The sequence below is a fragment of the Hemiscyllium ocellatum genome, chromosome 6 (genome assembly GCF_020745735.1).
Source record: "Hemiscyllium ocellatum isolate sHemOce1 chromosome 6, sHemOce1.pat.X.cur, whole genome shotgun sequence".
Lineage (NCBI taxonomy): Eukaryota > Metazoa > Chordata > Chondrichthyes > Orectolobiformes > Hemiscylliidae > Hemiscyllium > Hemiscyllium ocellatum.
This window is the reverse complement of record NC_083406.1, coordinates 70,104,774-70,131,931: the sequence shown is the minus strand read 5'-3', so window position 1 is coordinate 70,131,931 and position 27,158 is coordinate 70,104,774. Positions and strand designations below refer to the sequence as shown.

The 27,158-nt window shown below is 41.0% G+C and overlaps 1 protein-coding gene across 1 annotated transcript in view; it reads right to left on the bottom strand.

Moving 5' to 3' along the window:
* Nucleotides 1-16,524: 16,524 nt before the first annotated feature.
* Nucleotides 16,525-27,158, bottom strand: part of LOC132816437 (transmembrane protein 182-like) — a 64,504-nt gene continuing 53,870 nt past the window's right edge. Inside the window, exons 5-6 of the mRNA XM_060826018.1 lie at nucleotides 23,617-23,754; nucleotides 16,525-19,011 (exon numbers count right to left, since the gene is read on the bottom strand). Coding sequence (XP_060682001.1) covers nucleotides 18,791-19,011; nucleotides 23,617-23,754 — 359 coding nt within the window. The 3' untranslated portion in view covers nucleotides 16,525-18,790. The remainder of the gene's footprint in view (nucleotides 19,012-23,616; nucleotides 23,755-27,158) is intronic.

Here is a 27,158-nt window from a genome sequence, read left to right as displayed (position 1 = left end):
TGGAACCACCATTAAGCTGCAGGTACAGTTACATTTAAAAGACATTTGTACCAGGAAAGGTTTAGAGCGGTATGGGCAAAATGCAGCAAATGGAACTAATTTAGTCTGGGAAACCTGGTCAGCATGGACAAGTTAGACCAAAGGGTCTATTTCTGTACGACTCCATGCTGTAAAAAGTTCCCCTTGCACCTCTTTCCACAAGGTGGGAGACCAGTCCAGCTTCAGCAAAAAGCCAGCTTGTGTAATATCAGCCCCAACTGAGGCCTTACCTGTTGACAAACAATCTGCATCCCAGGCTATCCTCGGAAAGTTCGTTGGTGGTGGAAACTGATTGATTGAGAAGTCATCCTCTTGTGCCTTCCCCCGCCTATCTTTCCCGACCTAGATTAGAGTGGTGCTGGAAAAGCACAGCAGGTCAGGCAGTATCCGAGGAGCAGGAAAATCGACATTTCAGGCAAAAACTCTTCATCAGGAGTGAAGGCCGGGAGACTCCAGGGTGAAGAGATAAATGGGAGGCAGGTGGGGCTGGGGAGAAGCTAGCAAAGAGTACAATGGGTGGATGGGGGTGGGATGAAGGTGATAGGTCAGAAAGGAGGGTGGAGTGGATAGGTGAGAAGGAAGATTGGCCAGTAGGACAGGTCATGAGGATGGTGCTGAGCTGGAAGGTTGGAACTGGGGTAAGGTGGGGGGGAGGGGAAATGTGGAAACTGGTGAAGTCCAAATTGATGCCCTGGGGTTAAAGTGTTCTGAGGCGGAAGATGAGGCGTTCTTTCTCCAGGCATCGGGTGGTGAGGGAATGACGGTGGAGGACATCAGGACTTGGATGTCCTCGGGGGAGTTGAAATGTTGGGCCAAGGGACGGTGGGTTTGATTCGTATGGGTGTCCCGGAGATGTTCCCTAAAGTGTTCCCTTGGATGGAGGTGAGGGAGGAGGTTTGGGTGCAGGTTCTGCAATTCCGGCGGTGGCAGGAAAAGGTGCCAGAAGGAGGGTGGGTTTTTGGGGGGAGGCATGGATTTAACCAGGTAGTCATGGAGGGAACAGTCTTTGCGGAAAGTGGAAAGAGGTGGGAAGGGAAATATATCCTGGTAGTGGGGTCTGTTTGGAGGTGGCAAAAATATTGGCAGATGATGTGGTTTGGCCTTTGCTGAGGACTGATCATTCATCCTCCGTGAGGGGGAGGTCTGGGGAGATCACTCCTCAAACATTCCAGAAGATTCCCCCGGCCTCTGGAACTGCTCAGATGCCATTAGCTCTGAGGCCTGTACAGCTATCATCTCCATGGTGATCGATGACTTCATTTCTGCCCCTATCATGGCTGCATCCGCAGCCACTTTTGCCCCTCACATCATCTCTGATGTCACATGCTCAGTGACTTCTGCTCCCCCACTGCCGTTTTTGTCACCACTTCCGTCCCCACCAACGTCGCTCACCTGCATACTACCAACATGGCCCCCACAAATCCCACTGTCACCATTCTCTTGCCCAACAACCTTCAGGGAACATCACCCCTGCTCTTGACTCCATCCCATTCCCCCCACCACCACACCCACTCCAATCACTGGCTCCACACCCACTCCAAGCTCCACACAAACCCAGGTCCTAGCTCACAGCCCTGCAGAGTTTTCACCATCCCCCCACACCTCCCCCCTCACTGAGGATGAATGATCAGTCCTCAGTAAAGACCTTACCTTTATACCCCTCCATCCACGCATCAATGAACTTAATACACATCATAACGTTGAACACTTCTTCTGCCGCTTCCGCCTCTGAGCTTACTTTATCAATCAGGACTCTCGTCCACCTTCGCCCACTTCCAACACACACCATCCACCCGGACACCCCGTGCTGGACTATTACTCGCCCTCAATCTCTTCATTTCCAATTGCCACTGAGACATTAACTGCCTCAACCTGTTTTCCCCCCCTCCTCCACTCCAACCTCTCACCCTCACAACGCTCAGCCCTCCAATCCCTCTGCTCCAATCCCAACCTCACCATCAAGCCAGCGGATAAAGGGAGTGCAGTGGTAGTTTGGTGCACTGACCTCTACACCGTTGAAGCCAGGTGCCAACTCGAAGGCACCTCCTCCTACCGCCCCCTCGACCATGACTCCACACCCCTATCCCAAACCATCATCTCCCAGACCATACAGAACCTAAGGAGATCTCCCACCCATAGCTTTCAACCTCGTAGTCCAGGAACCCCACACTGCCCAATTCTACCTCCTTCCCAAGACCCACAAGCCTGACCACCCTGGCCGACCCATTGTCTCAGCATGCTCCTGCCCCACTGAACTCATCTCCACCTACCTCGATACTGTCCTATCCCCCCCAATCCAGGAACTCCCCACATATGTTCGAGACACCACCCACGCCCTCCACCTCCTCCAAGACTTCTGTTCCCCGGCTCCCAACGCTTCATCTTTACCATGGACATCCAATCCCTCTACACCTCCATCCACCACGACCCGGGCCTCCAAGCCCACCGTTTGTTCCTCTCCCGATGTGCCCAACAGCACCCTTCCACTGACACTCTCATTTGTTTGGCTGAACTGGTCCTCACCTTCGAATTTCTCCTTTGAATCCTCCCACTTCCTCCAGACCAAAGGGGTAGCCATGGACACCCATATGCGCCCCAGCTATGCCTGTCTCTTTGTCAGCTACGTAGGACAGTCCATCTTCTGTAATTACACCGGCACCACTCCCCACCTCTTCCTCCGCTACATTGATGACTGCATTGGCGCCACCTCATGCTCCCGTGAGGAGGTTGAGCTGTTCATCAACTTCACCAACACATTCCACCATCCTCATGACCTGTCCACCTGCTAATCTCCCTTCCCACCTATCCACTCCACCCTTCTCTCTGACCAATCACCTTCATCCCCACCCTCCATCTACCTACTGTACTCTTTGCTACCTTCTCTCCAGCCCAACCCCTCTCCCATTTATCTCTCCACCCTGAAGGCTCTCTGCCTTCAGTCCTGCTGAAGGGCTTTTGCCCGAAATGCTGATTTTCCTGTTCCTCATTGCTGCCTGACCTGCTGTGCTTTTCCAGCACCACTCTAATCTAGACTGTGATTTCCAGCATCTGCAGTCCTCACTTTTGCCTATCTTTCCCAACCCTCAGCCCATTGTCATGGGATGGGAAATTTCAGCCTGTGTTGTCTTACATCAACATAATCTTGTAATTTGCTTCTGTTCTATTTTGGGAACAATTGCTATGATATTAAAACCTGGAAATAATGTGATGCAATTACAAATCAGTTTGGTCTCATGCCATCATCATGTTTTCCCATGACCTTGCAAATCAGTCTTCCTCAATTCTGTGCGCCCAGTTGCCTTTAGAAAACCCATTCAGAACCTACATTGATAATGTATAGTCATTTACTCTCTAAGAGAAAAATCTTGTCATTTCCTCTCTAGTTCCTTTGCCAATTATTTTAAGTCGATGACAGTTCCTGGCTCCAGTCTGTGTGATGCTCATTAATTATTCTTCAAACTTGACTGCTCAAGGAGATGCAGTTGTTTGACCTGTTCGTTAGGTCCAATTTGCCAGAAGGAACAGTTTCTCCTTTCTCCGTATTAAATAACATCTATCATTGTTTCATCCATCTGCCTGTATCCTTTTAAAACGGTATTCAATCTTCCTCACTCCTTATTATGTTGTCAAATTTCATACCATCTGCAAACTTCAAAAATATCTCTGGATAGGGGCTCACCATTTAGGAGGGAGTGTAGGAAGGAGTTCATCACTGGGAGAGTAATGAATCTCTATACCAGAAGGCTGTGGAGGCTCAATCATTGTGTATATCCAAGACAGGAATTGTTGATTTTTACATTTTAAAGAAAAATGGTTTTGAGTCAAAAATTCAGCCATCATCAAGTTAAATAGCAGATCAGGTACAAATGGTTAAATTTGATCCTGATCCTGCTCCTATTTCCCATATTTCTATGTCCTCCCCAATTTGATGTTTTATTCATAGATAACAATAAATGCAATTAAATCAGAAAAACATTAATGATGATCTATCTTCAGTTCTGATTCTTTAGCAATTATTTACCCAAGTTACTGTTTAATCACACATGCTTCTATTTTCTGAATAAGTTTTTTATGGATTACATTTGATTTATTCATTCATGAAATGTATTACTGGCTGGGCCAGGATTTATTGCCCGTCCTTAGCTGCTTTGGGGAAGGTGGTGGTGAGCTGCTTTCTTGAATTGCTGCAGTTCATTTTCTGCAGTGTGGAAACAGGCCCTTCGGCCCAACAAGTCCACACTGACCTGCTGAATCGCAACCCAACCAGACCCATTCCCCCCTTCACCTAACACTACGGGTAATTTAGCATGGCCAATTCACCTGACTTGCACATCTTTTGGTATGTGGGAGGAAACCGGAACACCCGAAGGAAACCCACGCAGAATGTGCAAACTCCACACAGTCGCCTGAGGCGGGAATTGAACCCAGGTCTTTGGCGCTGTGAGGCAGCAGTGCTAACCACTGTGCCACTGTGCCACCCACAATAAACACTTCTGAAATGTTATGATCATTTCTGTCTCCACCACCCTTACGTGCAATGAGTTCCAGATTCCCACCAACCTGAGTAACAAAATATTTCCTCACATCCCCTCTAAACATCTTGCCCCTTCTAGCACCAGGCATTGATCCCTCCACCAAGTTTATTCCTGCCTACCCTCTTCATGCCCCTCATAATTTTATGCATCTCAACTATGCTTCTACCCCCTCAGTATCCCATACTGCAAGAGAAAGCAACTCCAGTCTATCCAATCTCTCTTCATAACTGAGACTCTCCAGCCCAGTCAACATCCTGGTAAATCTCCTCAGCACCCTCTCCAGTGCAATCACATCCTCCCTATAATGTGAATTTCAGAACTACATACAATACTCTAGCTGTGCCTGAACCAATGTTTTTATGCAGTTCCAGATTCACCTTCCTGTTTTTAAACCCTATGCCTCAGCTAAAAAGGGAAATATTATATGAGTTTTCTTTACCACTTTATCTCCTGTCCTACCTTAAAGGACAGTGGGCATGCACACAGAGGTTCCCCTGATTCTCAGTGCTTTCCATGGTCCTACCATTAATCAAGTATTCCTTTGCCTTGTTTGTCCTGTCCATGTGCCCTACCTTGCACTTACCTGGACTGAATTCAGTTTGCTACTGATCCGCCCATGAGAACAGTCCATCTAGGTCCCCCTGTAAACTAACATCAATCTCCTCATTATTTACCAATTTTTGTTCATTTACAGAATTATTGATCAACTCTCTTACATTCAAGTCTGAATTGATACAGATAGGACCCAGATACTGACCTGTGGGGACCCACCTATACATAGGCTTCTGATTATTGAAACGCCCTCTGCCATTACCCTCTGCCTCCTGCCACTCAGCTAGTTCTGGATCCCATCTGCTAAATTTCCTTGAATGCTATAGGTTCTTACCTTTGTTATTAATCTCCCATGCAGGATCTTATCAAAAACCTTGCTGAAGTCCAAGTAAGCAATAGTCTAGCCATTTTTTCTATTATTGTTGGTAGACTGACTAGCCCTTTTTGAACAGGGGCATAACATTTGCAGTCTCCTAGGCTCCGCGTACTGTTTCACTATTTAATGCGGTTTGAATGAATATTATCAAAGTTGTGCAAACAAACCAGAGTCTCTGCTTCCAAATCAGGACTGTGAATAAGTCCAGTTTCTGGCTCCACAAAGCCAATCTGGGAGAAAATGCCCTGATCTTCAGGTTTCTATTTTAAGGTTTTGGGGCTTGGTTTCTCTCAGAAATGTTGTGGGTGACCCAAGAAACAGTGCAGAGGTTATTGGCTGTGGAACAGGGCTAGCTGGATGCCTGCCTCGTTGCACCAGCAGTTTGTCAAAGATTATATTATTAAGAATATAACATTAAGCCTCCCTTCAGCCCTCAGCCCTTCCCCTCCCACATTCCCCTAGGCTTCTTCAATGCCACCTCATGTTGTTCAGCCAACCCCATAACCTTCCAGACCCTCCAAGATAACTTATTCTAACCCAATCTCTTTGATCTATTTTGCCCACCATAACAAGCTGTACCCCTATAGCCACTTCGTTAGCCCATTATAGACTCTGTTTAAACATATGCCCGTCTATCCAGGTCCTTTATCTTAGTTTATTTTATAACGTTAATCCATGATCCCATACTGGTCATATTTTGCAATGATGCACTCCATGCTAACTCATCCAGTGCCTGAAAATCTCAGGAATCACACTGAGATTAAATAACTATTATTGAAGTTTTCTATTATTGAAGAATCACCATTTCAAAAAAATCACCTCTTTTGATATAAAGAAACATTCACTGCATCTAACTTTCTTTAATCCCGTATTAAAAATCATTGGAATTCATATTTCCACTTCAAAGTTTCCATAGTCATTTGAATTGTCGATCAAACTGTGAACAAAAAGCACCCCAGCATGATAATGGAAGGCTGTGAAATCCAATGACCCAATCCAATAATAGCACCTCTCAGGTTCAACTGACAGCGAACAGTGGTGTTTGAAACACTGCATTTTTATGTTCAAATATTTAAAGTGCACAAGTTTACAATGTCTTGAGAGCTTGACAACTGCTTTTCTCAGTTCACTTTGACAGCTCCCTTGACAATTCCAATGAGTTTGACAGTTCTGCTGCATTTATACCCTTTTAGTACATATTCATGTCACTTTTAACATCACAAATGCCACTGAATCTCTCCCAAATGTATTCTGGACCATAACCAACAGGATACACTGTCAGAGGGGTATCTTACCTTTCCAAGCAAATTCACAAAGACAAGACCTGCTACTATCAAATCTGTTTCCTATAGGGGTGTTTCTCATTCTTTGCTGATGAAAATCAGACGTGATTATATTGGTTGCTGCTTCTATGAACCACAAACCTGTTATATGCAAAATCTCCAGCATCTAATAAATCTGGCACTCAGACTATCTCAAAATTACTTTGAAAAACATAATTCCTATGTACTTCTTACAGTTTTGTTTTGCTGATGTTTACTTATATGTCAATCATTTTGATTAGTTTACACGGAATTTAACGAGGAAATCTTTATCATTTTTTCATTGAATCTCCGATGGCAAAGCACATCACACATTATGTCAAGATTTAATTGTTGTAAACGTTCCTTTTGATTCACTTGGTTATGTCACAAGGCCCAGTGGAATTAGTTTTGTATGGAACCCTTTACTTTGATGAAATGAATGAGATTCAATGGATTATGGGCATGAGCCCGCTTCCTTCTAGATTAATACTTAAATTTATATTAAGAAATATTGTTGACTGATTTTGAAGGGAGGGCGTAGAATTTTTCTGCTGTCTCAACACGTTTGCAATACTCTCCTACAAGAAAGTACAAAGTCAGTGATAGCCCTGTGAATGATTTTTGAGAATGTGCTCATCCTGACCAAGTAACTTATATGTTTTAAATACAATTTGAGAAGGTGAGTGCTGTGATGAGAATAAGAAGTTCAGGTTCTGTGAGCAGGGGGAACAGGCATTGGAATGGAGTGTGCTTTAGTGCATGGACCCGCATTTCAGGAGCTAAGTTTCATAACTAATCTCTTCAGTAATTTCTTTCCACTGGTGATGGTGTTACACTGAATGTGTGTAATCCACCCTTCCCATCCCGTGCCATGGAAACAGGTTTATTTTCTGCTTTTTCGGTCTTCTCTGTGAGTAAGGGATTCTAAGTTGCACCAGAAAACTTCAGCATTTTCTCCTAGCTGCAATTGTTCTTGATATCTGTAACTGGAATGCTCTTCCACTTTAAAGTTTAAGGGGACACCTGAAGACATTTTTAATCAACCTGTTTAGGCATGTTATGGCACACCTCTGGTGGGACTTGAACCTAGGCCTACCAGACCAGATGTAGGGAGACTAATATTGCACCATAAGACCCATTATTTGCCGCTAAAGGCTAATCATGAAGCTTGATTTCCCAATTATAAAATGATGAGCAGTATAACACTATGCTATTAGAATGTGCTGACCAAATGTGATGTTGTCCTAAGTCCATAACAACAGGCAGTTGCAGAATGCATTCTAGCCACTACCATTGTTTCCCCAGGGCACTGTTTATTTTTGGCAGAATTAAAATTCCAGGATGATCACATAACACATGACCTTGCTGCAGATCACAGCACCGCACATCAGACAGCATCCATGGAGACAAGCTAACGTTTCGCAATGAAGAGGCATCTGGATTCATAGATCATTGAATCATAGAACCCCTACAGTTTGGAAACAGGCCTTTCAGTCCAACATGTCCACACCGACCCTCCAAAGAGTAACCCACCCAAACATTTACTCCTGACTAATGCACCTAACCTCCACATCCCTGAACAATATGAGCAAATTTAGCATAGCCAATTCACCTAAGCTGCATATATATCTTTGGACTGTGGGAGGAAACCAGAGCAGCCGGGGGACACCCACACAGACACGGAGAGAATGTACAAACTCCACACGGACAGTTTGTCCGAGGGTGGATCGAAACCGGGACCCTGGCGCAGTAAGGCAGCAGTACTAACCACTAAGCCATCGTGCTCCCCCAAGACTCGAAACATTAGCTTTCTTTCTCTCCATGGATACTGTCTGACCCACTGTGATCCTCAGCATTTGTCGTTTTCAGTACAGATTCCAGCATCTGCAGTAAATTGCTCCTATTTATCTGACCTTATTCTTTTCAAATACATGGCGTGGATGCCCTCTCATGGCTATAAATAAAATTGTTACAATAGGCATTTAAATCCTTTTCTATATAAATTAATTCACAAAATCTGGTTGTCATAGAATGTCCATAGTGTGGAAACAGGCCATATGGCCCAACAAGTCTACACCAACCACCAAAGAGTAACCCACCCAGACCCATTCCCCCACCCTTCCCTTAACTAATGTATCTAACCTACACATCCCAGAACATAATGGGCAATTTAGCATGGGCAATTCGCCTAATCTGTACATCTTTGGACTGTGGGAGGAAACCCACGCAGACACGGGAGGAATGTGCAATCGCTACGCAGACAGTCACCAGAGGTGGAAATCGAACCCAAACTCCTGGCCCAGTGAGGCAGCAGTGCTAACCACTTAGCCACTGTGCTGCCCCAGTGACTTTGTGAGGTGGGGGGAAGGAGAGGTAAATGTGCCAAGAGGAAAGCAAAGAGTTCCCGGTGGTGTGATTAGGGATGGCAGGTGGGGTGGGAGACAGAGTGCCATGTAACTTGTGGGTAGGAAAGGTAGTCTCTATAGCGTCATTCTTGCAGCTGCAACTGCTATGACAGTTGAGATTCTCTTTCCAAAGTATATCACCTTTGCCTTATATGTGCCCTGAGCAACATTCCTTCATTGTTTCCTCTTCTATATTCTGTGAAAGACTATTGGTGGCTGGCAACATTTGACCTGGTGCACATTTGGGCCCACATTTGGTGGCAGTGGCATGAATTCTGGCAGCTCCTGGTATTGGCAAGTATTTCCATAACTGGGAAGCACAAGATAGCTAGAAAGTGGTGCCATAGCGACATGCTGCATATTTAATGCAGTGAGTAGCAGAGAATTGCATGACATGGCTCGCAAATAAAGAGAATTCCTCCATGAATTCCAGACTTTAACACTTAACTGATTATGTTTTGATGAATCATGATTCTAATACAATAGCCAAGCAAAACAGAGTATGTAAATCATTTTCTTCAACAATTCAATTGCACTTAGCCCTGGAAATTTTCATTAAATGCAAATACAAAGACAAGATATAAAGTATTGATACTCGAAATTTGCCACTCATTATGTAACACACTGGACATGATAAGAGTTGAGTTTTAATTCAGCTATATTAGTGGAAGATGAAACATAACATTTAACTGCTTGAATTTTGAGAAATTTCTAATTGTGGCTCTGAATCAAAGTATTGATAAAAATCTTAATGTTGATCTGATGACTTGAGAATACCCCAAGCAGTACAATAGCTTTTCATCAAATCAAGTTAAAATTAAACAAAAGCATTCTTGCTTTTGCTGATAAGGCGGCAACAATGAACTCCAAGTTAATATTTATCTCGTGTGAGCAAAACAGATAAAATTGCTTTTCAACAATAACCAAACAACCAAAAGTATTTACTTCCTGATAGGCTTCATGAGTAAGTTTTATAATGGAAGCAACACTGAACTGTGATAAAGTCGAAAGACATTACATTATAATTTTTCTATTAGTCTTGCTCACCTGTAAATCACATGTTAAATTTTCCCCACAGAGGAAAACATTGCCATACATTGTCTGCCATTGCGATTTCTTGTCAGGATTTTTTGTTTAAATTATAAAAGACTTATGACATACAGGTTAATTGACAGCATGTTAAATTGTTAAATCTTGATTGGTCCAAATTAGTCTTTCTTTGTAACTTGCTACACAACAATTATCTTTGACAGACTTAATGCAACACAAATTAAGTTTGTTGTGAAGGTATTGCTGGTGTGTAGCAGTGAGTGAATGGATGAGCAAATTACGAGTGGGCTTCTTCTGGGTCAGTCACCATTTCATTGTGAAAGACATAAGTGGCTATGTCTGTTGGCAACTGGAAACTGTTTAATTGATGGATTGTGATTTTATATTACACCAACATTTGTGTCCTTGCGGACAACCTGTCATCACTTTTTGGTGTTAGGGCAACTATGTCAGAATTGTCAGCATCTATCTAAATAATGCTTCACTGGTTAGGTTGTGAATGAATCTGTATTCTGACCTGGCAGACCCAAGCTATAGATGGCAGTGTTTACCATGTTTGTTGATTCACAATGACAATTTAAATTACCAAGATTAAAAGTTAACCTCGTTAAAACCTCTTCGAACTTGTCAATAGCTTTCATCTACCAAGATTTGATTTTGTTCAACTCAAATAAATTTTCTGATCAGTCACTTAGCTGTCACCAGCATTTGAAAGAAATAAAGGCTTAAACATATCTCTTCCTTAAAGACGCAAAAGATGACTTTGCTTCAACTAGAGATAACACCTACTTAGTTATAGAATTTATATCTTTTCTCTGACCACATTTACCTTTCTCTTAGAGTACTTTCATGAGCAACCCTCAATTCCTTTCCTCTACTTGAATGCACTTAAAATCTCGTCACAATGATTGAAAATTTGATCGCGTCTGTAAGAATGGAAAATGTAAGAGTGGGTTGACTTAATTAGACAGGAGCTAAATTTTGATTCCTCATGATGGGTTCACATTTACAGAATATGTCAGTGGCATATTCGTGGTCCTTCACACGATGTCACACTCCAACCCCTCACATCAAGTTGTTCTTTTCTACACAGAATACATTTGCATGCTATGAATAATTATTTATTAAAACATTTTGAAAATATCCTGCCTTCAATGGCACTTGAGAATCTTATAACATTAATTCACCTTCATTTCAAGGTGGTATGCAACAGTTGATTTTGTGTATCTGAGGAATGAAACTCAGGATCAGAAAGGGTGAATCAGGAGTAAGGGGAAGTGCTTTGACCTGGATGATATCAAATTCTGTGAGCTTTGTTGGGAACTGCACTCATCCAGGTAAGTGAGCTATATTCCATCACACTCCTTATGAGTGCTTTATGTGGTGGATGGAATTTGGGGAGTCAGGAGGTAAGTTACTCCCTGCAGGATTCCTAGCCTCTGACATGATCTTGTTGCCACAATATCTATATAGCCCATCCAGTTCAGTGTTTGGTCACAGAATTGTGCCACGGAGGCACGCTGCTTATTGAATGTGGTGAGCAGCAGAGAATTACATGCAAAAACTTGTTAGAGCAAATGAAGACAAATCCTCTATGAAATACCCGAAAATGACACTTAACTGATTTTTATGTCTTGGTGAATCATATTCTGAAACAATTGTTAGGCAAAAAAGAGGTTTATAATCCATGTTCTTCAATGTTTCATTAGCATTTTTCCTTAGAAATTTCCATTAAATATAAATGTAGAGACATGACATAAATTATGTAAAATTTTGAAATTTGCTGCAAATGTTCATCACATGACAGAGTACACTTGAGAAAAAACTCGCAAGATGATTGGAGTGACTGATCATTAGTACAACTCATTGAGAAAATGCACAGAGCTATGGAGAATGTCTTACCCCCATCTCAACCCTGAACCTCACAAAATCTCAGCCAAACCATGCATTGGGGAAAATAGTTTTGTGGATTCAATTGATACCAACCACTCTCAGACTCACACAGAAGGTAGAAAAGAATCAGGTCAATGTCCTCCTGTATACAAACAGCAGTTGCAGCAACAATAATTTTAAAACACAATGGCTTGATTTTTAAAAAATCTTTTTAAAAATTAGGAGATTAAAACCTTTAATTTTTGTAGGCTTAGAAAATTTCAGCAGAGATAATAAGGCTCTGCAAGAAATTTTCATTCTTTTGCTCATTTTCTGTATCAGGCACCAGCTAAGGATTAAGTTGGAAAGGGCTAAGAGGCAGGGATGGAGGGTAGACAATGCAATTGTTGGCCTTAATCAATGTTTCTGTTGTGCCAGGAAAACACCATTTTACTGCCAAGCTGTCTAGCAATTGATACACAGTGCCACTTCTGCCACAGGAAGGGGCATTTTGAATAAGAATGCCATGGTGGGCAGCTTTCAGCTCCAACTTCTCCAAAACTTAGACATACACTGCCGCTCACATCAGCTTCTAACTAGGGGACACTTGAGAATCTGAAATACTTTTTATATGAGGTCAAGGAATCGAAAGTGCAATTTTGGACTTCTGACATGTTTAATTGATGACAGAAGAGGGATCTCTATTCTTTCAGAGACCACGACACTTGAAGTAACCTTTGAGTCCAGATGGAATACTCTCAAATTGCCTGGATGAATGCAGTTCCACTAAAAGTCAAGAATCTTAACACTATTGCAGGGCAAAGCAACATGTTTAATTGTTATTCATTCCTTCCATCTCAATAACAGCAAGATCTTGATCACGATTTACAAACACCATCTTCTAAATCTACGAGCACTACCATTTAGAATGACAAGGTGGCAGATACATGAGAACAACAACACCTCCAAAATCCCCATCTAGCCAGTCACCATGCTGACTTGGAAATCTATTGCTTCAGTGTTACTGGGTCAAAATCTTGGAAAAATCACTCTCCAGTGACATTGTGGGTCTACCTGTAGCGAACGGACTGCATGGTTCATTATTACCTTCAAGAATAACAAGGGCTGGTCAGATTTTCATTCAGGCTTGCGGGGAAAAGACAGGAAAGTGGAGTTGAGCATTATCAGATCATCCACAATCTCATTGGTGCTCCTATTTCTGCTCCTATGTCTTGGCCTTAGAAGGAGGATCACTGTGATTCAAATCAGGCCAATTCCTTCAACCACCACCATAACGTACGAGACCTGCCAGCATGCTGCCCTGGGGAAGCTGCCTAGATCTAGGCCCAGAGCTGACTTGGCTGAGTTGAGAGTCCTTTGACCTCAGTATCACTTAGTCAACACTGACCATGGTATCCTCAGGCACAAAAGAGTTGATATTTACCAGCAACCAGCCTTTTATCGACCTGGATGAACTGCCCAAATGAACTGAAAGACATCTCAATAATCCCTGTGGTCACTGAACATTCTCCTCTTCCAGATGCATATCTTCATTTCAATTGCTACTCAGAAAATGAAGTGAGTCAGGCAAATTACCATAGCATCCTTCCCTCTTAGAGGTCCCGACATGTCTTCATGGGGAGTAAGATAAAAACATAAGAATGCTATCGGTTTATGATGTACCTAATTTATGAGTTGAATGATGGCAGAGTGAGTGTAGTTTGACAATGTTGTCACTTTAACAAGGTTATTTTGTCCTTGGGTCTTCTTTTAGGCATGGTCATAAAGGCAGAGGTGCCAAAATGTCTACCTCGTAATGAGCCTAGTTTAATGATGGCAGGGAAGTGGCCACTTCTCCCAGTTCAGGGTTCATTCTAGTTTGGTTCAGTTGTAGCAGAGAAGCTGCTGTTAGAAGTCAGTCAGAAGCTCCATCATTAAGTTGCAGCATTGAGTCGGTTAAGTTTTCAAATAATTAAATTATTTTAAGTTCTGATTTCTTTTGTTTGTATCTCAAGTGCAGTATTTAAATAAATTCTGTTTTGTCTAAAGTCGAATGGCTTGACAAGCTGCATCAGAGCTGGAACACTCACTTCACATCTACCTTTAAAGTAAGAAAAAGTTAGGGTCTAGGCGACCTTCTTGAAATATTTTGAGGACGATTAGTGTAGGGATTAATAGCTAATATGCAAATAGCTATATGATATCAGATCACGTGAAACTAGGTCCCAATTGAAGAACATTCTAATGAGCCAGGTCTCTGTCAACATTGTAAACAGTTAATAAATGTTCTTTAATTTGTATTAGTATGGTTTCCAGTTCTCATTTGACAAAAGCATTCAGATTCTGGTCATGATATTCAAACATTTAATAAGGCAATTAGCCCCTTTTCCAATAATGCATTGAAACGTTGCCAAGAATACACAGGCCCACCACTGGCAATTCACCAGAGGCAGCCTGACTTCAAAAGATCAGTGTGCAGAGTCCAAGCGTTCAGTAATACTGTAAGCAACTAACCTTTATGCTTTTGTTCCTCTCACGCATTAATCCCTGAAATGTTTCTGGTCATTATTTAAAGGATTTTGAGGTGAGTGACTCCATCTTGTGGCACTCGTGGGACTGACTGCCTGAGAAAAGTGCTCATTTTTGCCACTGTAACAGCCAGCCAAGTCTCCCCTCTACCCTTCTTATTACCAAGTGTCATCTACGCGTTATCCACCATCCCCAGCTAATGATCAGATGTGGGGGGGGGGGGAATGGCCTTTTAAATGACCAACACCTGTAAGACCATGCTGGCAGGTGGACTACAGCTTATAGAATCATCAGGACCTGAAAATAAGACACTCCCTCTCAAAATATTGAAAGTGGAACAGATTCCAGGCTTTGTGCTTTAACTTCCAAATGGTTCTTTTCACAAGTAATTTATTTCTTTCATACTTTGGTAATTATCCAATCCTGGATTTGCATTTTTACTTTCTATGAATTAAAACAAACTGTAACATAATCACAATGGTAACAACCATTAGCTAAATGTTTGAAATTAACATGCCATCAACATTTGCAATTGGCTGCTTAAAAACACAGAAAAAACAAGGTAAATGGATGGCAGATGAGTTCAGTGTGGTACAACTCAGTTTTTACTTACTTCAGAGGTTTTTAAAAATTCCCGAATCTAATTCAGCCTTCATTTTCCCTAAACCCAATTTTACAACAATCAAAAATTGGTCAGTATGCTTGATGCAGCAATAAGTTCCATACTTCATCATTATTGTTGCTGTTCCAATACATGAGATGGTCAAATTATTTCAATGACATTTAATCATGATAATGGAATGACTGTTCAACTCGTAGCTTTTCTTATTTTTATTAAACTTACAGTATAGACTGCAGAAGTGAAAATCAAGCTCTGTATCATTCTGTTAAATTGATTTTAAGTAAACTGGTCAAACATGAGACTAGACACCAGTACTTTTCTTTGCACTAACTTTATTTGGAATTTGAAATATTACACATGCCTGTTTTATGTTGTATACTTATATGTGCCAGCAATGTCTCTCTAAGTGCTCAAGGTAATTAAAGGATACATTTTACCATATTATAAAAATATACTAACACATAACTAATACACAGTGTAACCTGTAGAAAAAAAAAGTTAAACACTTTCATTTTCTTTTAAACAAAAATTTTTACTCACAAAGAAAAGTTAAAGAAAATATTGATTAGCATTTTCCATATAAACCTTCACAGTACAAGACATAGTACTTCACAGAATTTCTTCAAACAAGCATTTTGCTTTTTGTAAAACAGCTTGATAATTGGCATCTTTCATCAACTCACTTTATCTTAGATATTGTTTCTTTACAGTTCCTTTATATCAGCAAGGTCAATCCTTAGCTATTTTTAGGGACAGCTTTTGTTTAAGGTATATTATTCCATATAGCTTGGGTATTCATCAACCAAACCTTTCTGAAGTTCCTCATCTGTATGAAATTTGCATCAAAATTAATCCCAAACATATAGCTTCTGTATTTTTTTCTGCAACTAAAAGTCTTATAACCACCTATTTTATTTTCCAAGGATATTACTTACTATTTTACCCAGCAAGAATATTATAATCATAGTTCTACTTAAATAGCAAATATTGTCCTGGAAATAGCTAACTTTATACCCATTGTGAGAAAATGCTGGAAAATCTCAGCAGGTCTGGCAGCATCTGTAAGGAGAGAAAAGAGATGATGTTTCGAGTCTAACTGACCCTTTGTCAATGCTAAAAAAAGGGAGAAATAGGGAGGTATTTTTCCAATCTAGAATTAATACCTCCCTATTTCTCCCCCCTTTTTTTAGCATTGACAAAGGGTCAGTTAGACTCGAAACTTCATCTCTTTTCTCTCCTTACAGATGCTGCCAGACCTGCTGAGATTTTCCAGCATTTTCTCTTTTGGTTTCAGATTCCAGCATCTGCAGTAATTTGCTTAATACCCAATGTGTCATTTAAAGTTCAAAAGCTATACATGCATTTCTCTAAATTTAATTTCTTTAACGTTTTGCATAAGCTCAAGAGCTCCTCAACTGCAGCTCATTTTCTCACAGTGATAAGTTCAGTTCAACATGACTGGCATTGGGTTGTCTAAATACAAAGCCAATTTAATTGTCCAATCACATTTCTTAGCAATTCTTTCTTCATTAGATGCAAAGTCTTCTTCCTTTAATGACTTAGTATCATTTATTAGGGGCTGTGCATCACTTTCTAGACACTATTGTTGATTCAAGGATATTCCTAACCTATTCTGATTAATACTCTAACCTGTATATATAAAGGCTCTTGAAGCGGCATGGTGGCTCAGTGGTTAACACTGCTACCACATAGTGCTAGGGACCCAGGTTCGATTCCTGCCTTGGGCAGTTGTCTGGGTAAAGTTTATACGTTCTTCCCACGTCTGCGTGGATTTCCTTTGGGTGTTCTGGTTTCCTCCCACAGTGCAAAGATGTGTATGTTAGGTGAATTGGATGTGCTTAAAAACTTGTTCAGGGATGTGTAGGTTACGTGCATTGGTTAGGGAATGTGTACGTGTGTGTTACTCTTCAGAGAGTTAGTGTGGACTTGTTTGGCCAAAATGACCTGTTCCCACACTGTAGAGATTCTCTGATAAGCCTGACTTCAGATCTTAAATTCTTCTTTGATGTCTTGAACAAACTGCATAACTATCATAAAACCTTCCCATCAACTTGATTAGATTAGATTAGTTACAGTGTGGAGACCGACCCTCCTAAGAGCAACCCACCCAGACCCATTCTCCTACATTTACCACTTCACCTAACACTATGGGCAATTTAGCAATTCACATAACCTGCACATTTTTTGGACAATGGGAGGAAACCAGAGCACTGGAGGAAACCCATGCAGACACGGGGAAAATGTGCAAACTCTACACAGACAGTTGCCTGAGGTGGGAATTGAACCCAGGTCTCTGGCACTGTACGGCAGCAGTGCTAACCCCTGGGCCACTGTGCCGCCCACGACTTGTTGGAGGGTTTTCCATTGTGATAGTTTTTAGTTGATGACAGCCTACTTTCAACAAGACAGACCTCTCTGGGAAACACCTTACCTTTGGTGCATCATTCAATTTCCGTATGTGACAATAAAGTTATTTCAATTCAATTCATAAATACAATTGTTTATTTTCAAAGCTTCTCTTCCATATTGTTTGCTTCAGGTGGCTTCCAAAACCATTCTTTGATTTCTTTTTTATTCTGCACAAATGTTACCTCAGTGTTGATTGACCCATATTCCCATGGCTGGCCAAAAGAAGATCACTTCTCCTTGTATGGGGATTAACTCTAACATCTTGATCTGTAAGACTCTTCAAAACCCAGCCATGAGTTTTACTTTATCCCTGTATGGCTTGTCGGATATGATAAGTTTGGCTGTCACCATCTGGTATGGAGGAGAAAGGTGACTAATTCTTTTCAGCTATCCTACTATATCACTTTGTTTTTTCTCATTAAAAGGTATTCTAATTTGGCTGCAGCTAACAAAGCTTCATGCTCATAACAGCTTTTACTTTTCTAAGAAGGTTCATAATTGTTCTGAAGTTCTTGCTCTATCATGTGGTCTAGTCATGTTACCCACCGCCTCTACTTGTCTTTCTATCACTATTAGTCCTGCTCCAGGGGTCATCTCTCTTCTGTGATCAGACTCTCCACCATAAATCTGGATCTGGGACCAGAATTGACTGTAAATAGTTTGTGACGTAAACAGCTGTAATAGAATGAAAGATTTGAGTCGAGGTATAGTGTAAAATAATGGCTGTCACTGACAATTGCAATGTTATTGCCTTGACTTGCCTTCCTATCCTAAAACTCTACAGGCTCTCTAACTCTTGATCAAAGTTTTTGCCAAAGACTATCTCCTACAGCTAAAGTCCCTTCCATGGGTACTCTCACATTTATTTTTTATTTAAACCATTTCATCTCATTTTTACCATACTAAAGCATTCAAAACGAAAGATGTTGAGATAAAATTCTAAAGCTACATAGCAAGAATTATTATTGAATACAAGCAGAGTATTTTGATATCTTGACAGGATAAAATACATTGATACATCTCAGATTTTGTTATTGCCTGTGCACTTAATTGAACTTACCAATCAAAATTTTAATTCATATTATGTCCTTTCTATTGCTCGCATTACCAGATATATTACAGAACAACAAGCTTGAAATCAAAGACAGCAGTATTCCAACAGGAGCTGCCATGAAAGACCAACCGTATGTCACTACCGTCTCATCAACATTTAGAAGCGTAACGTCTTGGTTCACCATTTGATATACAGCTGATATCCAGCAGACATACATGATAATAGACGCAATGTAAAGACCACCTAAGGAAAAGAGTGAGGATTAGAGTTAGATCAAAACATTTACTCTGATCTTAAAAGTGTGTTTTGCCTTCAAATAAATTTTAATTAATCAATTTTGGCTGATCTAGTCGACATTTTTGCTGAAAGTGATTGTTCATTAATAAAATGGATTGGTAATGTCTACAGAATCCCATTGAGTCCACACCAATCCTCCAAAAAGAATCCCTCCATTCTATTCCTGCATTTCCCATGGCTAATCCACTTTGCCTGGACACTATGGGCAATTTACCATGGCCAATGCATCCAACACACACGACTTTGGACTGTGGGAGGAAACCAGAGCAACCTGAAGAAACCCACGCAGACATGGAGAGAATGACACAGACAGTTGCCTGAGGATGAAATCAAACCCAGATCCCCTGGCGCTCTGAGGCAGCAGTGCTAACCACTGAGCCACTGTGCTCCCCCATGTACAGCAAATAAATTTTCCACATTGAGTTTATTTCGAATACTAGCACATTATTTTTTAAACTGTTTCTACAGAACAGCAACTTGCATTCCATAGGTTTTCAGAGGCTGATAGAAATCATGCACATCCAACCAAAGGTGAAAAGATGAGAATTTATGAGAACCTTGGTAGAAGAAACTGACTTTAAGCATGGACTGACAGAGAACGCAAGATGTATTTATTGAAGTCCAGACTGTACAGCCTCAATGGCTGAAGACTGGGTCACTGATGTTGGTGTAAAAAGTTTTTTTTTTGTGTGAGTGTTGCTGAGTATGAAAATTTAACTTCATTCAAGGATAGAAACTATCTTTCAAGCTTATTTCACCATTTCAGTAAACCATAAATGGTCTATACTACAGTTTCAGTAACCCACCGTTTCTGCATCCCTCAACGTGTGTACCTTCAAAAATCTAGTGATCTCAATTTTGAAAATTTCAGTAGTAGCACTGGAAGGGGGTACAGGTTAAGGAAGAGGTTTCAATACAAGCATAAGAATGTTATAATGGAGGCTTTAGAGAACTGGAGCCAAGAGTGAGGACAAAAGACATTATTCACCCACTGTGGATTAGGTTGGCAACAGTATTTTTATATAAAAAAAATACATTCATGAGATGTTGGTTTTGCTGCCAAGGCCAGTAACGATCCTTAATTAACCTTGAGAAGGTGGTAATGAGCCTGGCACTTATGGCATAAATGTTACTCATCATGGCTTAGCCTAAGCCTGAATGTTGTCATGTCTTGCTGCATGTAGACAGAGTCTGCTTCAATTGAAGGATGATTAACATGAGGTTATCATCAGCAAAGATCTTCACTTCTGACCTTATCATGGGGGTAAAGTCATTGAGGAAGGTAATTTTAAATTTTAATATGAAATTTAAATTGCCCCATTTAACAAAGAGATTGGGAGAATTTATTTTGTCACAGAAGTTCTTTGCAACTCCCAGCTTCAAAAGGTGATGAAATTTGAATACTTAAATATTCACAGTAAATAGATTTTTGATAAGGGGTGTGAAGGGTTACCAGAATAGGGCAGATTGTAAAGTGATCACATCAACAATGATCTTATTAAATGGCTGAGCAGTTTCAAGAGTCCTACACCTGCACCTAATTCATGTGTCTGTATGAAGCAACTGAAAAAATATAGTTTGGAAGACCACCCTGAGGAAATCTTGGGACAGAGATGGTTGGCCTCTAAAAACCGCAACTATTTTCCTTTGGATGAGACATATTTCCAACAAGCAGAGAGTTTGTCCGGAATCCCAATGACCTGAATCAAGAAAAGTGACTCTCCTCTCACCTATTGGATTCAAATTATTTGTGTATGTTTAAACCAAGGCATCAATGAACAAAATATCAGAGTGTAGATGTCTCTGCATCTTCTTGCTTGGCTGATGTTCAAATGTAGACTGGTAGAACAGCAATTAATCAAATGGAATTTGCCCTATACTTTGCACATTAGATATATCTGGGGCATTCTTCCAAATTGTCAGGTTGATGGCAGCATTGTAGCTGTTCTGGAACATGCTGACTCAGGCTGTGGCTTGTTAGGGTGTACAGGTCTTTACTCCCACTGGAACATTGTTAGGGCCCAAATCCTTTAATATCCAGAGCCTCCAACTGCTTCTTGATATCACATGCAGTGAGTTAAATTGGCTGAAGAAGGAAATCTGTGCTGGTAGGGCCTTTAGAAGAAGTCAGGATGTTTTCACCACTTGACATTTTTGGCAGCAGATTGTTGCAAATGCTTTAACCTTGTCTCTGAGCAGTCTTATCATTGAAAGGCCTTCCTTTCATGATCTTCTTTCTTCTGTTAGTTATTTAACTGTCCACCCTTCATGACTGGACTGCAAAGTTTTGTTTTGATCTGCTTTTTGTGGCATTGCTTAGCGTGAATACTGTTTCTGCTGTTTAAAATGAACACAACCTCACATTGTAACGTCATAAAATGCACCTCATTGACAGGTTTGCCTGGTGTTATAAGTTTTGCCTCCAACAGATAATTCTACTTGGTGCAACAATACCTATGTTATCCCATATAACATAAAGAAAACTAGAATGCAGGTTCATAGTTCCTTGAAAGTGGGGTCTCAGGTAGCTAGGATAGTGAAGGTGATGTTTGGTATGCTGTCCATTGCTGGTCAGAGCATTTGGAGTTGGGAGGTCATGTTGCGGCTGTACAAGACATTGGGTCACTTTGAATATTGTGTGCAATTCTTGTCTCCCCCCTATAGGAAGGATGTTGCGAAACTTGAAAGGATTCAGAAAGGATTTACAAAGATGATGCCAGTGTTGGAGGGTTTGAGCTATGAGAAGAAGCTGAATGGGCTGGAGCTGTTTTCCCTGGAGCATCAGAGACTGAGGTGTGACCTTATAGAGGTTTACAAAATCATGAGGGGCATGGATAGGATAAATAGACAAGATCTTTTCTCTGGGATAGGGGAATCCAAAACTAGATGGCATAGGTTTAGGATGAGAGGGGAAAGATTTAAAAGGGATCTAAGGGGCACTTTTTCATGCATAGGATGGTGCATGTGTGGAATGAGCTGCCAGAGGAAGTGGTGGAGGCTGGTACAATTATAACATTTAAAAGTAACTGGTTGGGTACATGAATAGAAAGCATTTAGAGGGATATGGGTCAAGTGCAGGCAAGTGGGACTAGATTAATTTAGGTTATCTAGTCGGCATGGACGAATTGGTCCAAAGGGTCTGTTTCTGTGTTATACATCTCTCCATGAGTCGATAACTAGCTGTTATATACAAACATTACATTGAAAGGTACATCATGTGCTGAGCTAAGACTAAACTATGAGATTACTGAAAAATATACTTTAAGCGGTGGCATGTCATGCTTTAAGTGATCCCAGCCTCAGGTTTCATGGCACAGTAGGGCTGATATCATGAGCATTTCTCTTAAAAATATACAGATATACTGTATGTTATGATGTACAAAGCATGAGATATAACTGATGCCTGATATTGCTTGTTTGCTCTCTTCACTAAACCAGAGTTAATCCCTCACTTGATGATATTATTAAAGTGGAGTATATGCCATGCCATGAGATTACCAAATAGTATTACCAATGAATGCCCAGTTTTTAGTTGAAAGGTCTGTTATGAATCTGTTTCATTTAGCACATTGCAACACAATACAGAGTTCCAGATAGAGCTTTGTAGTGATCACTCCTACTAGTACAGTCATGGACAAGTAACAGGTAGATTGGTGGAAAACAACATCAACCATGTTTCCCCCAGTTGTCAGTTCTCTCAGGCCCAGTTCAGCAGACATGCTATTCAGGACTTGGCCAACACAATTAGTAGTGGGGTTCTTGAGGCAGTGGACTGCTTCACAGAATCCCTTACAGTGTGGAAACAGGCTGTTTAGCCCAACAAGTCCACACCAACCCTCTGAAGAGTAACCCATCCAGACCCATTACCCTACCCTATTACTCTACATTTGCCCCTGACTAATGCACCTAACCTACACATCCCTGAACACTATGGGCAATTTAGCATGGTCAATTCACCGATTATCTTTGGATTATGGAAGGAAACCGGGGATAATGTGCAAACGTCACACAGTCACCTGAGGTTGGAAGCGAACCCAAGTCCCTGGTTTCAGTATCTAAGTCATTGCAAAGAGTACTGAACATTGTTCACGATGACTGCACATCCACATTACTGAGACTCCGGAGTCACATGTGGACCAGTCCAGGCAAGAACAGCAGATTTTGTTCCTAGATTTCCAGATTTAAGATTTTGTATTTAAATGGCATGGTGGGACTTGAATTTGTAGCAACAGAATGTTACCTTGGGTTTCTAAATTTCTAGACCAGTAACAGTGCCTCTCTCAATCACACCCCTAAATTTCCACTACATCTTCCACTAACCCACCCTACCTCCCTACTCACCACCACTACCACTTAATACAATTTCACAAACTACATGCAAAGTTATAAAAGATCAGATGTTGTTAATAATGATCTTTAGATGGTATTCCTGGATCTATAAACCCCATTCAGCCCAAGAAAAAAAAATACCATCAATGATAAGCAATGGGAAGAAATAAAGTGCAATAGGGAGAGTTCAAATAAAACACTAATTAAAAAATCTTCACTTACCAGACAGAAACATTAAGCCTCCCACAATTTTATTCTTCTCATGATTGTTCGTAAATATTTTAAAAATGATGGCAACAGATCCAATTGTAATAACTATCACTGCCAAGAACATGAGTGCACTCCACCATTGACGATAAACTGGAAACAGAGAATACATAATGATCACATGTAACAATTTTATTTCGTATATAAATATAGCTCTTCATTCTGAATAAACTGAAGGGATTGATCTAACAATAACACTGTTGAAAATGGCCTCTACAAATTACCTGAACATCGAATGAATAGAAAAACAGATTAATTCACCAATTCTGCAAGTCTTTTTCTTACAGTATGTGCAGCAGTTTGATTCAACATTCCTTTGCTTCCAGAACTATCCCCTATGAACAATAATACATTTGAGAGCGTAGAGAAAGTGTTATACCATAAACTTATTTTATGCGGAGAATATTAACCACAAAAACGGAAGGGTTTAGATCAGATGAGAGAATTAAATCGCTGAAATGGCTGAATTCTATCTCCAATCTGCAAGGTTCATGTAAAACTCAATGCAGGCAGCATCTTAGACATTGGGGTGGGTTTTCAAAGGATTGCCACTCTGCTTGTTTTTTCTAGGCATTTCTGCAAGAAGATTCCGATTAAAAATGTAGAACTGGATGTAATTCTGACCGGTCCTCAGTAATGCAGTATTGTCAGGAGATGGCAAACCCTGCTCCCTTTTATTAACAATAGTCAGTCACCCTCTTCTGTGACTTAAGAGGGCTGGCACCACTGTAACCTTGACAGCTGTTTTGAAATGGTAAGCATATAAAGTGAGAGTTCGGGTAGTAGTGCAGGTGCCACATGGGTAAGGCACCAGGATGTCAGGTAGGAACAGTGCCAAAATAGGTTTCCAGATGGGCAGAATACAAGGTGGTAAAGGGACCAACTAAGTGATGGAGTGTTCGTCGGGGTGGGCAAGACTAATGATAGAGGAAATCGAGTGGTTCAAGTCTCAGGAGGGCATCAAATCCAGTGGTGGGGGAGGGGGTTCAGCCCTCATGGCAAAGGAGGGATGTCAGGCCCTAGGATGTTACAGCTTAATAGGCATGGTGGCAAGGTGAGAGGGTGACGGATCTGGTCCATTGCCAGGATGAGAGTGGTCAGATCAAACAGATAGAGAATGATATTGGGTCCTGGAGGGAGAAGGTGCTGTACCAGGGGACTGGGGGAAGATATAATGGGAGGTGGTCACTTCAGGGTCAGTTTCATAGTTAGACCAGTTATTTATTTGACTGCAGCAGAACTGACCAAATTCTCCAATTTGAATGGATAGTTTTAGGAGATTCGGTACCAGTGGGATCACAATGTGGACAATTCCCTCAGTGTTTGTCATTTCGGGGAACCTGCAGGGGTCCCCGTGTGCAATTCCAGTATATGCTTTGGAAAGTCCCAGTCAGTGTGTTTGCGCCTGATCATTGGTTACTTTAGTTCTTGTGCTATTGTGGGACACTAAGATTTATTGGAAACTTGCTTTTATTGAGCACAGGTCCCCCTCATCTGTATAAGAAGTTGGAAGCTGTTCAAGTATCACTAATTAACCCCACTTATCAAGTTGGGGTGCAGCAGATGCAATTAGCGCCATTATGTCTGGATCAGCCCTCTTGACATATTAACTTAGTGTCAAAGTCTTGTCATTTCCCTGTAACCCTGCACATCATCTAATACCCTCTTGAATGTCTCAATTAGGACTTTAAAGCTCTGCCCTCTCGTTCATGATCATTTTTTGAGAGGGTGCAGGTTCTCTCTGGCAGACTGGTTATGATTTCAAAAACCTCTATCAAAACTCCCCTCAGCTGCATTCTCTCTCAGGAGGGTAGCCCAAACTTCTCCAATCTATCCCTATAACTGAAGTGTCTCATCCCTGGAACTACTCACGTAAACTTCTTCCGCACACTCTCCAATGCATTTCTATCCTTCCAAAAGTGTGATGACTCAAACAAAGCTAGAAACACGAGTAGGTATGTCAGCTGCTCTGTCATTTTATATAATCATGGCTAATCTCATCTCGGTCTCAACTCCACTTTCTTGCCGGAGCCCGATAACCTCCAACACATTACTCATTAAAAATCTGTCTGTCTCCCCCTTAAATTTAGTCAGTGACCCAGCATCCACCATACTCTGGGATAGTGAATTTCACAAATTCATGGCCCGCTGACAAAAATAACCTCTTATTCTAGATTGCCCCATGTGTGGAAACATTCTTTCTACATATACATTGTCAATCCCACTTAGTACTTTATATACCTCAATTATACACCTCGTACTTATAAACTCCAAAGAGTATAGGCCTAAGTTGCACAATCCTTTCTCATAAGACAAGTTCCTCATTTCTGGAATTAATCTACGAACCTGCTCTGAGCTGCCTCCAATTAAATTATATCATTCCTCAAGCAAAGGGACTAAAATTATACACAATACTCCAGGTGGAGTCTCACTGATGTCTTGAATTGCAATAACTTTTCCTTTAGCAACAAATGTCAAAATGCCATTTCCCTTCCTTATTACTTGTTGTAGCCACATACCAGTTTTCTGCAACTCATGCAGGAGGACATCCTGATCCTTGCACACAATACTCCAGCAGAGGTCTAAGTTGTATTACATTCCTGCTTTCATACTCTATGCCCCAATTAATGAAGTCTGGATTACAGAGTCCAATATTAGAGTATGTCCACAATCCCTACTCTGACTGGCAGATTTGTGTAAAGACGGATAAGCGTCACATTGAGGCTAACTCTCTTCAAACAAGAGTAAAGTTTGGTTGTTGTTCACTGTCATCTGTTCAATCTATTGTCTGCAACTGTGTCAAATCAAAAATGATAGAAGGAGAGTTTGTTTTGCTTAGAGTTTCATTTGCTTCCAAGTTTCTTCAGTTATGTCAAAGAGAAATGCAAGAAATAGGCTGCAGTGCCTATTTTAGGATTTTCCACATATAATTGTTCCTTGTTGAAGATGATATGTTGTTGGTGAAGTCACTTGGGTCTTTAGTAATGCTTTATCTACCATTGAGAAAAATGGGCAATCTGGTGTAATATGGTATTCGATGCTGGCAAAGCTTGCTCTATTCAAGAGGGTTTTTGAAAGTTTTAATAGAGAAGAAGTATGTGACACGAACTCAGTGTTGTCATAATATTTTGCGTCTATGATGTGGCTTGTAGGATAATGAGCCTGCTACTCGTGAGAATGTTCTAGAATCTGTTGTTCACCTAATGAAGATAAAGAGGAATCGCCCTGAGGGGATACAAGAGAACCTAAAAGAAAGTGGGAGTGACTCCAAGATGATTTACCTGTCTATGTAAGTTTGAACCAAAGTCTTAAACAAATCAGAGTCAAAACTTGTGGTGCTGGAAAAGCACAGCAGGTCAGGCAGCATCTGAGGAGCTGGAGAGTCGATGTTTTGGACAAAAGCCTTTCATTAGGAATGGGAGGAACATTCTTGATGAAGGACTCACATCCAAACCATCAACTCTCCTGCTCCTCGGATGCTACCTGACCTGCTGTGC